Source organism: Marmota monax, unplaced genomic scaffold (assembly GCF_021218885.2).
Source record: "Marmota monax isolate L192 unplaced genomic scaffold, Marmota_monax_Labrador192_F-V1.1 WCK01_AAM20220418_F8-fsc00042, whole genome shotgun sequence".
Taxonomy (NCBI): Eukaryota; Metazoa; Chordata; class Mammalia; order Rodentia; family Sciuridae; genus Marmota; species Marmota monax.
The window spans coordinates 6,043,583-6,059,505 of NW_026693008.1; the positions used below are offsets into that span (position 1 = coordinate 6,043,583).

The 15,923-nt window shown below is 35.6% G+C and overlaps 1 protein-coding gene across 10 annotated transcripts in view; it reads left to right on the forward strand.

Annotated features, from left to right (window-relative positions):
• Fhit (fragile histidine triad diadenosine triphosphatase) overlaps nt 1-15,923 on the forward strand; it is a 1,445,121-nt gene that overhangs the window by 669,076 nt on the left and 760,122 nt on the right. For all 10 annotated transcript variants that reach the window (XM_046453018.1, XM_058582092.1, XM_046453014.2 and 7 more), the window contains one exon: nt 11,086-11,205. In XM_046453018.1, the coding sequence (XP_046308974.1) occupies nt 11,103-11,205 (103 nt within the window). In that variant the 5' untranslated portion in view covers nt 11,086-11,102. The remainder of the gene's footprint in view (nt 1-11,085; nt 11,206-15,923) is intronic.

Here is a 15,923-nt window from a genome sequence, read left to right on the forward strand (position 1 = left end):
TTAACATCCACAGCCATAATGTAATGACATCTTTATTTTTCTACTTAAAAGGAAATACACATTTTTCATTCTTTTAACCAAAAGAATAGTACTTCTTTTTTTATCATGTCTGGCTTCCTGGTTGCCTAGGAGACATTAGTGTTCATGGCAGATTGCTTTAGCTAGGACATTTAGAAAAGTCATTTCCCCCTATATTGTATTCCTAAGTAATGACAGACTTTTATTAGAGATTTGGAGAATTACAGAATGCCCAGTGCTGACTAAAGTTATGAGGAATGGGCCTTTTCTGTACAGTTCTGTTGATTATAAATTATTAGAAACATTTCCTGAGAGATATTTAGCAGTTCATATCAATAGCTTTGAAGGTTCAGTATCCTTGGAACACAGTAATTCTTAAATATAGGAATTGAGGAGAGAGAAATAATCTGAGAAATACATGGATATCTTTCCCATGTGGTTGTCAGGAAAATAAAGGTGGATATAATATATGGATTGCTTAGGGATGAAAAAAATGAGCAACATTAACTGTCACTTCTGTTAATCAATTGATGCTGCTTTTTCATATAATTTTATTTGTATTTTTGGAGTCAAACCCAGGGCCTCAGAGCATGCCAAGCAATGCTATACCACTGAGCTACATAATCAGGTCTCCAGATCCTACTTTTTAAACTAACACTGTCAACCTCTGATATGGTAGTCCCTGTTGGCAATACAATGCCAAATACATGATTTTTAAAAATCTTTATTTAACTATTACACAATATTTTAACACTGTACCAAGTGTTTATCAATTTATGTATTAGCTGACACCAACAATTATTTATTGAAGAAAAGTTGGCATTCCTTCTTTCCAGGGTAAAATACACCAGCATGTTGGCCAACAATGATCAAATACTTATGAGGTGCCTAATGTGTGTCCTTGAGAAGATGGTATTGTTGTTGTGCCTATTTTACAGACTCAGAAACCCTAAGGAACTTGCCCATGTTTATAACTAATTGAGAAAGAAGACGGATTCTGCACTCAAATCTGTCTAACCCTGGAACCATGTTACCCTGGTTCTTGGAGAGGTTTGCCAGAGTCAGGGTATGAGGGAGCCTAAGAATGTGGTCTTTTAGATTTTGATAAACATAGTTTTGTAACTGGTGCTCTGGTGAGGTGATTCTCAAACACTAACATGCATTGACAAAACAAGTCTGGGCTCTTGCCTGGGAGTCTGCATTTCTAAATGCTCAGGTGATGTAGATGCTACTAGTCAGCAGATCACATTCTGAGCAGCAGAATACTCTATGCTTTGTGAAAATATATAGTCTTTTCATTTGTTCCAAAGAAGTCATTTGATACAAGGAAAAAGGAAGAGATTAATCATAAAATGGGAAGGAAAGGATTCTTGGTAGTCTGTTGGTTAGAATTTGAATCCACATGAATTTGTCCATGTATTTGTGCATTTTACTGAAAGTCCTCAGTTTTTCAAGTTAAGGTTACTGGTTTCTGAGGGGCTTCACATTCTTAAAAAACAATTCATATTAAAAATTTTGTAGTCAATGAAGTAATTTGAACATAATAGGCAAAGGTTTATATTTTGAGTCATTTATTGACCTTCTTATATCAGGACTGCTATGTAACTCTAGCACCAAGGTAGCTCCTAAAATGACAGAGTGATCTTTATTTTCTCAAATTGGGGTGCCTGAAGTCAATTGGGGTTATGAAGTCTTAAGTTCTCAAGTTTAAAAAAAAAATTCTTTAAATAACATCCCCTCTAAAGAGCCAGGAAAACCCCCTAAGGTTCAAAGCACATTTGAACAGGCCACTTGACCTACTGGACTTGCCTGACATTTCTAAAATAATAAGGCTAGATCTAAGTGACATCATAGGTCTTTTTCTGGTCAAAATTTCTAGAGTTTGGCTTTTCTTTCTTTTTAAACAAGTTTTGAAGCATTTCACATTTATTTTAGTTGAACATTAGCATAACATTTGAAAGCAAACCAGGAAGAAACCTGGTCTACCCTAAATTGAGCTATTGTCATCTCCTGTTGTTAATGGTTTGGAAATTTTACAATTTGGGGACTGCATTTGCTTTTGTGGCCATTGAACCTTATCCTTCTACAAGGTAGGCAGCCTATTTAGCCCTATCAGAAAATGACTGATCAAATCCACTGAGTCACAAAATTAAATGTGAATGGTAGAGACCTTTCCATTATCTCCTTTCTATTCAATAAATGTGGACAATGAAGTTGTAAAAATATTGTAACACTACCACCTGGTAAGAATTACAGGTGATAGGCAGAGGCAAGCTATAAGTGGTGGAGGTTACAATAGGTTCTGTGTAGGAGGTAGAAGGAGGGTACCTTTGTAGCATGAGAAAATAGGGGATTTATTAAATATCTTGAAGTCTCATTGTTTTCATTCTAAATAAATTAAGCCATTACCAAGGAAAACCAAGAAAAATAGGCTAGAAAAATAAGAACTTTGTTTTCCTTCATATTTTGACTTGTTTTTGTTTGTAAAAATATATACATATGACTGCTCATCATTTTGTGTGTGAATTGAGTTCCTTATATTACTTTCTTGGCTAACACTAATAAATCTAAAGGCCTAAACTTCAACTGAGGTTCTAACTCAGTTCTTGATTCCTGGATTCTAGAAGTTGTGATCTTGAATTCTAGAAGCTGTGATCTACAGAAGTTTTCTACAGATGATCTTCCCTTGAAAATTCAATAGAATACTGGTACATCTAGCTTTTTTGTTTGGTAGGAAAGATTCAGCAAGTTTATTTTAACCTTAAAAAATTGCTTTTTGCCATTTTCATTTAAGAGGAAAGCATTTAATATTTATCTCTGTTTTGTAGACAGTTTCAGATCCTGGAGAAGCATGAATCTTCCCATCACACAATCTTGATTCTTACCCTTTTCCTTAGTTCTGTACTTTTTTTACAGGCTTTGGAAATTTTTTCTTCTCCTCTTCAGGAAATTAAAACTTAAGGAAATAGGTATGCTAGCTACACAAACATTTAGCAGAACATTACCAAAATTAAGGAAGTAGAGAGAATTGAAAACAGCACTTAGGGAGGCTACATCATGTAGCAGACAAAGTGAGATGTACTTTAAAATGCTGTCATCTCCATTTTTCAGATGCGATATCTAAGAATAAGAAGTTCAATATATGCAGAAGCTCAGGATAGGAGTGACAGGGCTGAAACTCAAGGCTAGGTGCTTTGAACTCTGGCTCCACCTCTTAATTGCTTCCTCCCAACAAAGAGTATTTTGAAGCATGTGACCAGCAAAGGAGAAGGAAAAGCAAAGAGATCAGAAAGCAGTCAACATTTTAACTCCTAAATGAGAAGAAATGTAATAGAAATATAAGTTTGTTGGTAAGAGTGATATATAAGGAGGAGGGAAATATAGAGTAGGGTAGCCTGGGATAGAGGGAAAATGGAAAGTAAGCTCAAAATACAATGTCAGAGAGCTGGGAGCAGTGGTGCACACCTGTAATTGCAGTGGTTTGGGAGGCTGAGGAAGAAGGCTCTTCAGTTCAAAGCCAGCCTCAACAACAGCAAGGTGCTAAGCAACTCAGTGAGACCCTGTCTCTATATAAAATACAAAATAGGGCTGTGGCTCAGTGGTAGAGTGCCCCTGAATTCAATTCCTGGTACCCCACCCACTGAAAAAAAAAATACAATGTCAGGAACTAACTCCGTTGATAAATGAGTAGCACAATTTTGGACTGAGGCTCTCTCCAAAAAGGCATCAGGAAGAAATAGAGACATGAGAAGACTGAGATGAGAGTTAAGAAATAGAATGAATAGCAATGTCAAGTAGAATCCTTGGCAGGCAAAGAAGTTAACTGAGGTCAGAGAGTATTTGAAGAAAAAAGTGAATAAGCATATAGAAAACGCCATGAAAATCAAACTCCTCCTGTGGAAATGAACTTATAGTAAAGTTAGTCTATAGTGGCTTGAATAGCATCCCTCAATAAGGAAACTTCAAGCATGACCTTTTTTTGGAAATAGGATCTTTGAATATGTAATTAAAGTTAAGACAAGATCATACTGGTTAAAGTGGGCCCTAAGTTGATTGATTTGTATTTGCATGCAGGAGAAGACATATAAAGAAGGCCACATGATGCTCAGGGGAAGTAGGGACAGCTATTAAGGTGATGTGACTACATGCCAAGGAACACTAAGGATTGTTGACAATCACAAGAAGCTAGGAAGAAGCAAGATTTCTGCACTAGAGACTTTAGAGGGATCATAGATTTGTTAGGATCTTCTCAGGAAACTAATATGTAGTCCTCACTTAGATCTTAGCAAATGTGTAAGAATTTTGAGGTTAAAAACTGGAACATCCTATGGTGAACAGGAATCAGGTTGTCCTTGGTCTTTTCTATATAGCCATACCAGAATGCAAGAAGGCAAAGGAATAATATAATTTAAAAGTGCTGAGACTAGCAAATTTTGGGCTTAGAATATCATGAATAGTTACTTATTTAAATGGAGGGGTAAAATAAAGATATCCTGATAAAATCTCAGTTTGCCACATGTACACCCTTTAGGAAAGTAATTTTGGAGAATGTATTATAGCAATAATAAATGATGTTAATCCAGGAGGAAGTAGGAAATAAGAGGAAACATAGAATTTAGTGATTTTTGTGCAAAAACACAATAACAACTTTAGTTTCTAGGTGCATGATGGAGTAATGAGAAAATTTTCTAGTAAAAATAACTTTATATGAGGTGAATGTTCATTCAAAGGTATAGCTAAACTTTGAAGAAAACAGGGAACTAAGAACCAAAGAGGAAGCTAAGATTCAAAACAGGCAATGATGTTGGAGCTCAAAGTTTACTAGAGAGAGTGGGAATAAGGGTGTTAAAAAGCATGTAAATAGTTACTTGAAATTAGAACTTGGTATTATTTGATCATGCCAGAAATAAGGACCTGAGGAAGATGGAGTATGATATCTGACAGAGATCAGAGGTGTTAAGAGTATGTTAAGGACATTGATACTGATGGGGAAATTCAGAATGAGAGTAACTGTTACTGAAACAAAATAGAGTGTAATTTTCATAACCATGGAAAAATTTCCTGATTTAACTTGAAAGGTAGTAAAGAGAAGAAGTAAAATAAAAAGATGAAGATATTTGAAATAAACAATTGGCATAAATATAGACGGGTTAAACTTATAGGGTGTATTCTCTAATATAGAAAACAAGGTCCTGATATTTATATAAAAAAAAATACACAGATTGAAGAGGTGATGGAAAAAGTCATTCTTGTCACAAGCACACAAAAAAAGGAACAATAAATGAAAGGGATAAAACAAGCAGGAATATCTACATGTCTATTAAAGAATAGCTTCAATATAGAGGAAACAGCAATTTATGGCATTTGCCTTTGGTTTAGCAACTATAGTTAGAAATGTACCTGTTCTCAGAAACTGGTGAAGCAATGAGACAAAAAGTAAGCAGAGATAGTTTTGGATAACAATGACTTTGATCTGTGTACATAGAATTGATTCAACAAAAGAAGAATTCCTTTTATTTTGGAGGGGGTGCAGTTTAGGCACAAGGTTCATTTTCTAATGGGTCAGGAAGGAAGCCTCAAATGCTAAAAACCAAGAGTATAAAGGTTCCTTTCTCTAACTACAGTGCTATAAAGTCAGACATTATTAACGAAAAGATAGCAAAAACATTACATATGTCTGAAAATGAAAAGGCATACTATGAACTAACCCTCAGGTTAAATAGGAAATGATAACAAGAATAGCAAAATTTCAGAGCTGAATGATAATAAAAGCACAGTAGGTGAAAGAGCTAATGGAATACTTTGAAGGCAATATATGGCTTTTGTTAGTCAAGAGAAAATCACAAAGTTAGAAACCCCATAAGCTCAATGTTTGACTCAAGTAACCAGAAAAACTGCAGCATAGTAAATCTGAAGAAACAGAAATGGAAAAAGAATCAGAAGAAAGAAATAAAGTGCAGAAAATCAGTCATGATATAACAATAATTTAAAAGTGAAAAAACCTAAATTGATTCTTTGAAAAATTTAATCTTAGATGTAGCCTTGACAGGTGAAGAAAAAATAATTACATATATTGTGATTACAAAATAGTTTAAAATAATGATCTATAATTATTTTATTGATTAAAGTGTGAATTTTTATCTATAAAAATTTAAATTTGTGCGAAAGGATATATGGATAAGAAATTGATACAGGAAAGAACACTTGAGTAGATCAGAAAACATAATAAATCATAATGATCATCAAAAGTTAGTCCTCCCTGTAAGAGGAAAAGGGTTACAGTTTTACAAGTGAGTTCTGCTTAACTTGCAAGGAACAGAAAATACTCCTTTATAAAAATTTCTTTTAGCACAAAAAATGAACCGGTTAAGTTTGGTTTTAATAAACAAGGTAAGTTGAGGCTTGAAAAAAATGTTGGCCAACTTCACTTATGACATTGAGGGATACTAAATATTAAATAAAACTTGGTGACTGAGTCAAACATAAATGTGAAAGGATAGCACAATATTTCAAAAAAAATCTGTAATGTCATTTTCCATATTCATGGCAAAGAAGAAGCGGTTGCATCTTCATTGATATAAAACATGTATTAAGGTTTTTTTTTATAAATGTAAAAATACAAGGGATTTTTAAGTTTGATAAAGGCTTTCTACTAAAAATCTATAACAGGGACAAGACAAGGATGACTCTGTTGCTTTTACTTCTCAACACATTACCAGATACCTGACCATTGCAATAGACAAAGAGAGAGAAAAAGAATTGAAATGAGAGATAACACTGTCATTACCTCTACGTGAAATCATTTATATAGAAAATCAAAGAGAATCAGCAGAAACTATTAGCAGCAATACAAGAGTTCAGCTTGGTTGCTAGCTGTAAGAGCAACACATAAAAATCAATAGCTTTCCTCTGTGTTGGGAGTAACCAATTATGAACTATGACAATAAGATACCATTTATAATAGTGACATAAACTAAGCTATCTAGGAATAAATCTAAGATAGAATGCATAAAACATGTAAGGAAAATTTAAAACTCTATTACAAGAGTTTTATTATGATATTAAAGAGCATAAATGCAGTGCTCATAAATGGCTTCATGGAATATTGTGAAGATGTCACATATCCCCTCCATTAAAATTTAAATCCGGTCCAACAAATAACCAAGAATTTTTTTTTGAAGGAGAAGAGTAAATTTCTGTAGGAGAGTAAATCAAGAAAAATAAATTCTTTCTCCATAAGGTAAGTAGCAAATCTGTAAGAAGAGTTAGCAAATACAGCCCACAATCAAATATAGTCTGCAACTATTTTTGTAAGTAAAGTTTTATTAGGACGCAGCACACCTATTCATTTAGATATTGCCAGTGACTGCTTTCATGCTGTGATGACAGAATTGAGTAGTTGAAGCACCAACTGCTGCATCTGTCCCTCTGCAGAAATAATTTAGTGACCTCTCTTCTACAGCATCTGGCATGGAATCAGACTAAAACAATCCAGACTCATTCCTATGTACATATAGGATGTAGTGTAGTCATTCCCACATATCAGTACAAAGAAAATTGACTCATAAAAGGAGAAAAGTGAAACTGTTTTCATATTTCATATTATGAACAAAGTCCCACGTGAAATAAATAAATATCTGTTAAAAGTGAAGAATATAAAAGTGATAAAAGAACATTCAAGAATATGTTTTGCTACCTAAGCTGGACAAAGTGATAAAGTGATGCATGCCTGTAATCCCAGTGATTCTGGAGGCAGAGGCAGAAAACTCTCAAGTTCAAGGCCAGCTTTGGCAATTTAGCAAGGCCTCAAAACCCTTCGTCCAAAAAAAAGACTGGGGATGTAGCTCAGTGATAAAACATCATTGGGTTCAATCTCTAGTCCCCCTCGCCACACTGTCACCACCAAAAAAGGAATCTATTTGGTAACCTTATGATAGAGAAGGATATGTTATATAAGACTCACAGAGCACAAAAGAAAATGTGAATGCCCCAAAATGGATGCTTTTTGTTCAGTTGAGAGAATAGCAGAAAAATTAGCACATGATAAAAATATAATTGTCATGTTTAATAGGCCACAATCAATATTCAGAATATACAAGGGACTCTGAAAAAATCAGAAAGTAGAAGGGAGGAGAGTAATAAAAACAGAACAAATAGGGCTGGGGATATAACTCAGTGGTAGAGCACTCACTTGCCTAGCCTGTGAATATCACTGGGTTTATTCTTAAGAACTACAAACAAGAAAAAAGAGAACAAATCGGTAGTTTGTGCACACATTGCTATAAGAAACAAGCAAATTAAAAAGAAGAGACACCATTTGCCAATCAACCAGTAAAAGTGAGGAGAGCAGATACTATAATAGTGCTGATAAGGGTGTAGGAAAACAAATCTTCATGAATTGCTCTGGGAATACAAAATGGTGCATGTATTTTAGAAAACCTAAGTACATATATTACCTGAAACCCATAATGGAAGTGTAGTATAGGTATCTAGGGAAATACACCTGCAGATGGCAGTTAGTGGTGTTTGTGGTAAAAGACTAGTCCATGAGCTCTGTGGGGAGGGACCAGAATTCCATGGTGGAATCCAGTGAGAAGCTGTAAGAGAGAAGGGGGTATTTATAGCAACATTGATAGTCTCGGAAAGAATGTTGAGAGAAACAGAAGAATGGGATTTAAAATATATGATTTGAAGAGCCCTGAATATATTTTGACATATGAAATATACGTATACAAACACATAAAGGGTTGTAAATAGTGCATTAATTGTGAAAAAGTGAATCCTTTAATCAAGGGGGAGGGATGGTGCTGGGCATAGAGGATGAATGGGAGAGTGATAATAAGAGAAAAATAAAACTACCAGGGAGAGCCCATTATGGACTCTTGATAATAGAAGCTCATCAAATACAGCCTGTGCTTAAGACTGTGCAAACGTCTGTAAAGGGAAATTCTAGGGACATAATTCTTTCTAGCATTGCTATATCCAGATGCTTAGACGATGTCATCAGGTGTGGGTCTCTGTGTCTTGGCTCTGTTTGCCTCAGTGTTAGCTCTAATATGTTTTTAGGGAGATCTCTAGCTGTTTGAGTTCATGTTTAACCAATCTGGCAACTCAGCTGAAAAAGCTCTCTTTAATATTAGCAGTTATCATTGGGAAGATATCCTTGCCTTCAATGACTCATTTTGTGTCCCATGTCCTCTCCTGAAGCAGTGATATGCCAGAGAAGTGCCCATCCCTGGTACCTGGCAGTAGGAAGAGCCCCATCTGTAGACTAGGGTGAATTATACCCCAAAGAAAATAAAAGTGATGTGGTTAGAACTCTAGAAAGTAGGTTCTGGGGAGGCAAAGAACCACAGGGATTACCGATTCTAGAACCAGTATTGTTCTGGAGTGGTTTGCACAATTTGCATGTTTCTTTTTAGAAAACTGGAAGAAATAAAGAATGGTTAAACCCAAATATTTGAGGCACTGTGGCTTGAATGATTCTTGTTTTATATGGCCCCAAGGAATAAATCCTCAACAAATGGGTGACTTGGTATTAAGAGTAACTAGTGGGGGAGTTAATTATCTTAGAAGGAATGTATAGCAAACATCCCATCTCTGGGATGTTTCAAGCATAAGCTAGCCAACCGCTTTGCAGAGATTCTGTAGGAAAGGACCCAAGGATAGGTATGATAGTTAGGTTTCATTAGTGGTTCTCATTCATCTGAGCCTTATTAAAGTTCAGATCACAGGGCCCTTCTCCCAGATTCTTATGCAGTAGGTTTATGGTGGTACCTGAGAACTCCCATTTCTAGTAAGTTCCTGGGTGACGTCAATTCTACTGTCAAAGGATCATATCTTGAGAACTATTGGGTTAGATGATTTTTGACATCCTTATTCTTCATTTTTATGAGCTAAATGTATGTATGCTAAAAACCATTGTCTGTGCCATTGAGATATTTCCCCATTCCTACTTCTTGAGCTGGAATGTGTCAAGTTCTGATTATATGGGTGCATCTGTAATAAATGACATTTGCATAGCTCTGTCTTTTTTGGTGTGTCACCTAGAATATTTGGCCAATTAAATTATGGGGTGTTAGTCTGCTTTATAAAATAGCCTACTATTTTCTGATTTTATCCTTTTTTTGTAATGTTCTGTTTTTTTCTAGATTGATCTATGTTTGTCAGTTTTATAGTGGGCTATTACCAAATTTGAAAAATGAAGTAGTTTTCCAGAGGTGGTGTGTCTTAGTCATTTAGAAAATGGCTCTCTCACATATAGGCATCACCTATTGGAGAAATCATTTCTTGGTGCTTTGTTGGTTTATCTCACTCTAATTGCCAAATGCTAACTCTCTTCAACTCCCTTTTTGGGACTTTTTTTTTTTCCTTTTAGCCAACAAAAGAAAGAAAGCAAAAAAAAAGAAAAAAAGAAAGAAACAATTTGTGTACCTTACTACATCCAGGCTCTGGGTCAACCCAACCAGAAAGAAGTATTCCCGTCTCAAACTGTTTTGTTCCTTCATTCTTTTTAATTTCAGAAAATATGCTGGAATAGTTCTCTGGGAGTGCTTGTGTGTTTTGTAATTGTAGGCAAGGTCAGACAGTGTTTGTACAGGTTCAAAATTGCTTTTATATAAACAAAGATAAAAACCATTTGAGAGAAACATTTAAGAATTAGAAGGTTTGTAGTCAATATTTAACAATGAAAAATTTCAGCTTAACAAAGATGACAAAAATGGTTGGGGTAAAAATAAGTACTTGACAAATTGGACCTGTTGGATTTGAGGTAGCAACCTGCAGAGCAGAAGGATTTAAGAGTGAATGGCTGTTTTGTCATCAGGTGCAAGCTTTGGCTTGAAAACACTCTCAAATCTAGGCAACATAGTAAGGACAATGGAGTGTTTAGGGAGGACTTACCTGGAATTCAACTGGGTGGATATTAAATGGCAGACAGTTTAAATGGCATCCTCTTTACAACCAAGAATCTTTAGTAATGGAATTTGCTTTCTTTAAAGTGGTACATGAACCGAATTTCTTATTTGACTTTTATTAATGTCCATTTTCTAAATTGTCTTCTTTCAGACCTCAAGTGTAAGGAAATGTCATTCAGATTTGGCCAGCATCTTATCAAGCCCTCTGTGGTGTTTCTCAAAACGGAGCTGTCCTTTGCTTTTGTGAATAGGAAACCGGTCGTACCAGGACGTATCCTTTTCTTGTAAGAGGGTGAAATAAAAAGGTATGCAACCAAACGGATGCAGGCTTGGCCTTCAATGACTGTCCACCCAAGGTAAGCAAGGGATCCACCTCCCTCCCACTTTGGAGAGACCAGGTAAGATGTTATTCACGTCTCTTTGAATCCAGTTGGTGGCACCAGTAATATGCTTGATCAGTGTTGCAGAACTTGTGAGAAGAGTTGCTTAGCAACTGTGGCTTTGGAGGTGAATTTTTGCTTGACCTTTTCACTATCGTAGCTGGGTAAATAAATAGGTGTTTCTAAAATTGGCCCAATGAATATCATGGGCACTTCATGTTCGTTTTATCCATTGTGAATTTTAATGGTAGGTTAGAAATTGGATTGCAACTTTGTGGAATTAAGGGATTACATGAGAATTTGAATCTTTGTTTCATTACCTCTTACAGGTCATTCAAATTGTGAGTTTTAATTAAATTCATACATGTATACATACTTAAGAAAATTGTTTTTCCTATTGTGATCAGAAAAGGCATTTTCTCCTGGGAGAAGACCTGGCTTCTAGACCATTGTCTAGTGTTGCTGGTGGTAGAGTTGTTTTATTTCCTTTGAAGGACTTTTCTTTCCCCTGTGGACTACTAGGAGCTTTACTCTAGTTTGCAGTGGGAGTTGTAGGAATTGGTGAAATACTCAGGGGAGCTATTTTTATGTTGTTCAAAATATTGCTTGGGCTGAAGTTGTGGCTCAGTGGTAGAGCACTTGCCTAGCAGGTGTGGGGCACTGGGTTCAATCTCAGTACCACATCAAAATAAATAAATAAAATAGAGGTATTGTTTCCATCTACAACTAAAAGGTGTTTTTTTTAAAAGTATTGCTTATGATTGTGTACATGTGAATTTTATAGTGGCTATTCAAAAATTGTTTTCTTTGTTATGCAGAGTATAATAAGAATCAAATGTCATATTTTAAGATAATATTTTCTGTACTAAGATGTGATTTGACTTGGAAATGAATGAATTCTGAAAACCCAGATATGCCAAGATTTTTTTCAGTTATGATTTATATTATTATATATGTTCAAAGTACCTACCTTTATGAATAACTTTCCTTCCTAATCATTATAAGCCATTAAAAAAAGGGACAGATAGAAAAACATGTAACAAAAGATAATTGTGATTATATGATAAACTTCCAAATTCCCTGAATCCAAACTTTAATTAATTAAGTTTTGTGGATTTACAAAAATCATGATCAATCAATAAACTGGTAAATAATGTTATGTGAAGTCTCTTCATATTGGTTTGTTTGCAAGAAGTGCCCAGTGTTTCTGAGGACAGGAACAATGACAGCCAGAACATTTCTGTAATCAGTGCACTCTGAAAGGCTATTTCACATCTACAGTGTTGAAAATGGTCTTGGGGCCAGTAGACAATATATTCAGATGATCCTTTTTATGTGAAGATTTTGGAATTTTTTATTTCACTTTACCTTTGTAAACTCTGTTTGGTTATAACTATGAGAAGCATCTTAATAAGATACTCATTTGCTTGCAGAAAGCCAGTCTTTTGTTCTGAGATTTGGGGGGAATTGAAGCTGTGGATAGCTCTGCTCACTAACACTTCATAAAATGAATGGGAGAAGTCCAGAGTGGGCTTTTATCTTCCCCTGGCATTCTATCCAGCCTGCCTTCTAGCTCTTTGGTGAGGGTCATCTGGATTTTAGCAACTCCCTCTCTCTGGGCTCCTCCCATTTAGCCTCCACCCTACTCTGAACCACAACTCTGATCATATTACTCTTCTGTTCCCTTGCTAGAAAATAAGTAACGAGTCTCTGTTTTTGTGAAGAAAAAGTCCTCACTCCTTGGCCTGGTTCTTAAAGCCTTTTATTGTCTAGAGTCAATTTCCCTTCTTTCTAGCTATTTCCTAAAAATGTGTTATACTTGACCATAGTTTCCTCTGCTACTCTTTACCTCTAGATTCTCCTTGCTTTTTTAAGTGAGGCGTGTTCATAATTATTCTTCCCTGTTAGGTAAGATATATGGCTTCCTCATTGTGATGCTTGGTTCCTTGCTAACATGGTGATTAATTCAAAACTTTGCTACTCTGCCTCATGTCAGAACTGTGCATTCTTTTGTTTTTGCACAGAATTATTCCTTCCTGCGGGTAGGACCTATTCTTTTTCCTTTAATTTTTTTAGTTGTATATGGACTCAATGCCTTTATTTGTTTTATGTGATGCTAGGATCGAACCCAGTGCCTCACACCACTGAGCTACAACTCCAGCCCATAGGGACCTACTTTTGTACAACTCTTTTGTCTTAGCATCACAAAGTACAACAGTGACTGAATTCAAAGGGAAACTATGAATATCAGGAACATATTATACTGTTTAGTTCATGGCATGGGAGAGTAAAGGTCTGCTAAGATCCCTTTTTCGTATTCCCATGCCCAAAGCCCAGTCTTGTTATTTGATTTTTTTTTAGATTTATATTTTTTTATTATATGACCAAACCATATTTTCCAAACTTCATCCTTTGTCAGTTACAACTCTGTTTTTGCAGTTATGTGTTATCCATGTATTGAGTTAAGTGTAAAAGCAGTGAATTAATTGATGGCAGATAGAAAAAGATGCTTTTCCATTTCTCTCTGCATGTTAATTTGTCAGTGGACAAGTTTGTATTTTAACGACAGTATTTTGGCATCTTCATGTAAAGTAGACCATTTCGTCTTGTATTTTGGATTTTTTTTCTACTTAATGATATTTAGGCGACCTTTGGGGAGTGTGCCATTCATGAGAGACTTGGAAATGTTATTTATCTTTGAACTTGTGTCCTTGCTAACATTTTGCTACCCACTCCATTTCTCTTATGACTTTGCTCCCTGGCTTTTTTTTTTTTTTAATAGCTTTTGGAGTAGGAAAGGAACTGTCAGATCAGGGGCCGAAGATATGCTTTTGAAATGAGACTGTGTGTGTGTGTGTTTTTTTTTTTTTAATTCTAAAAAAAGCCTCTTCAGTCCCTCCTGGTCCTCACCTAATGCAAACATTCTGTTCCTTGCCAACAGTGTTTAAAGCCCATTGAATATGCTTTGGCCTCTGTGATGCAACACTCTAGAAGAATATGTCAGAATTTCTTAATCCATTAATTTCTTGTTACTGGAAAATTCTTTTTCAGGGTTTCTTGGTGAGAGAACAGCATCATTTTGGAGAGGGCATCTCCAGGATTTTGCAGCGAATGCTGTGTTCGTGTGTATTGCTGTACCCCAGCTATTGTTCATGGTTTAAATAAATTTGAACCATTGTGGTTCATACTATTCCTTACGCCCCTCTTCCTGTACTACGCTACATCTACCTCTCCTCTCGAGTTGAGCATGAAAAGTGAATTTGAACATGAGTAGAATCCATTTGGGGACTGGGGCTTTTATTGTAAATAAAATGATTCATTTGTTATGTCCCATAGTTTTCAGCAGACAGCGTATTGATCTTTGGATTGCTATTCAGAATGGCAAAAGGTGCTCTAACATAAGGGGGACATGGCAGCGTTTGCAGATGGATTGAATGTGGTGTGTCATGACAGAGACAAACCTTGCTGCTGGCTGTACTATATTAAACAAACCATTTGTCAACAGTTTATTGAATCAGTTATTAAAAAGAGCAGATTTTTCCAAACAGGGGCATCATACATAAAATGTTATCAGGGCCAAATATTGTTAGTATGATGCATGGAGGGCAAGCTTACAAAGTGTGTTTGTGAAGAATAAGATGAGGTAACTTAGAGGACATTTCTGCTGATGCATTAGAAACAGAGTTTGGGACAATGGAACCTGAGCTGGAAGAACCAACCTTAATAGATAAAACAGGAAACTCTGACAAATGTCTCTTCATACAAAATTTTACCTTTGCAAATATGCAGTGAAATGTTTTCTATTTTCAGATCATTACTATATTTAGTATTCCTGAAATAAGTAAAAAACTAACAAAAATTACATCATTACTTAACAAGGGTTCTTATGAAATAGATAAAAGTGCCCTTTCAGTCCTTCCATAAAAATCAGAAATATTTGTCACTTCCCGAGTGGATTGCAATCTTGTGAATTCCTTTAATTGTTCAGGAAACCACAGTTATTAGTGATCTGATGATCTGTCATTTCTCAAAAATGTTTCTTTTAAAACCCTCCTGTACAAATAAAAAGAGCACAAGTACTATTTTATATACTTATTGCTAAAGATAGAGTTGTTCTCTTAAAATTGCCCTAAGCACATGTCTTAACTCTGCCCTGTGTATATCAGCTAGCTTAAATACTTGGGTAGAGATGTTTGAAGGTGAACTTGTTGCCTTTGGCCTGAGCTGTAGTGGGCACATAGGTTTATCTGTGGTCATATGGTCATATTTTTTTCTTCTTTTGAAAAGTTGTGTTGAAAGATATGAATGTAGCAGAGATTGCTCAGGTGGATCTTTTTTTTTTTTTTTTTTTTTTTCCCTCCCTCTTTGGAAAAGATTTCCAGACACCTACCTACCCTGGGCTATTAGCATACATGTGCCCAGCTAGAACCAGCTTTCCCTGACATTTGTCAGCAAGAACAAAGGAAGTGGATGCTTTCATCAGTCTCTGAGTTGATCAACCTCTGTTTTCAGTGTCTAGGATATGCTGGAGAGGATCCAGTCAGTCCCCATTGTAAGATAATCATTGTGTGACCTTTCATCCTTCTTGATGTTCATCTGAGAGATTCCT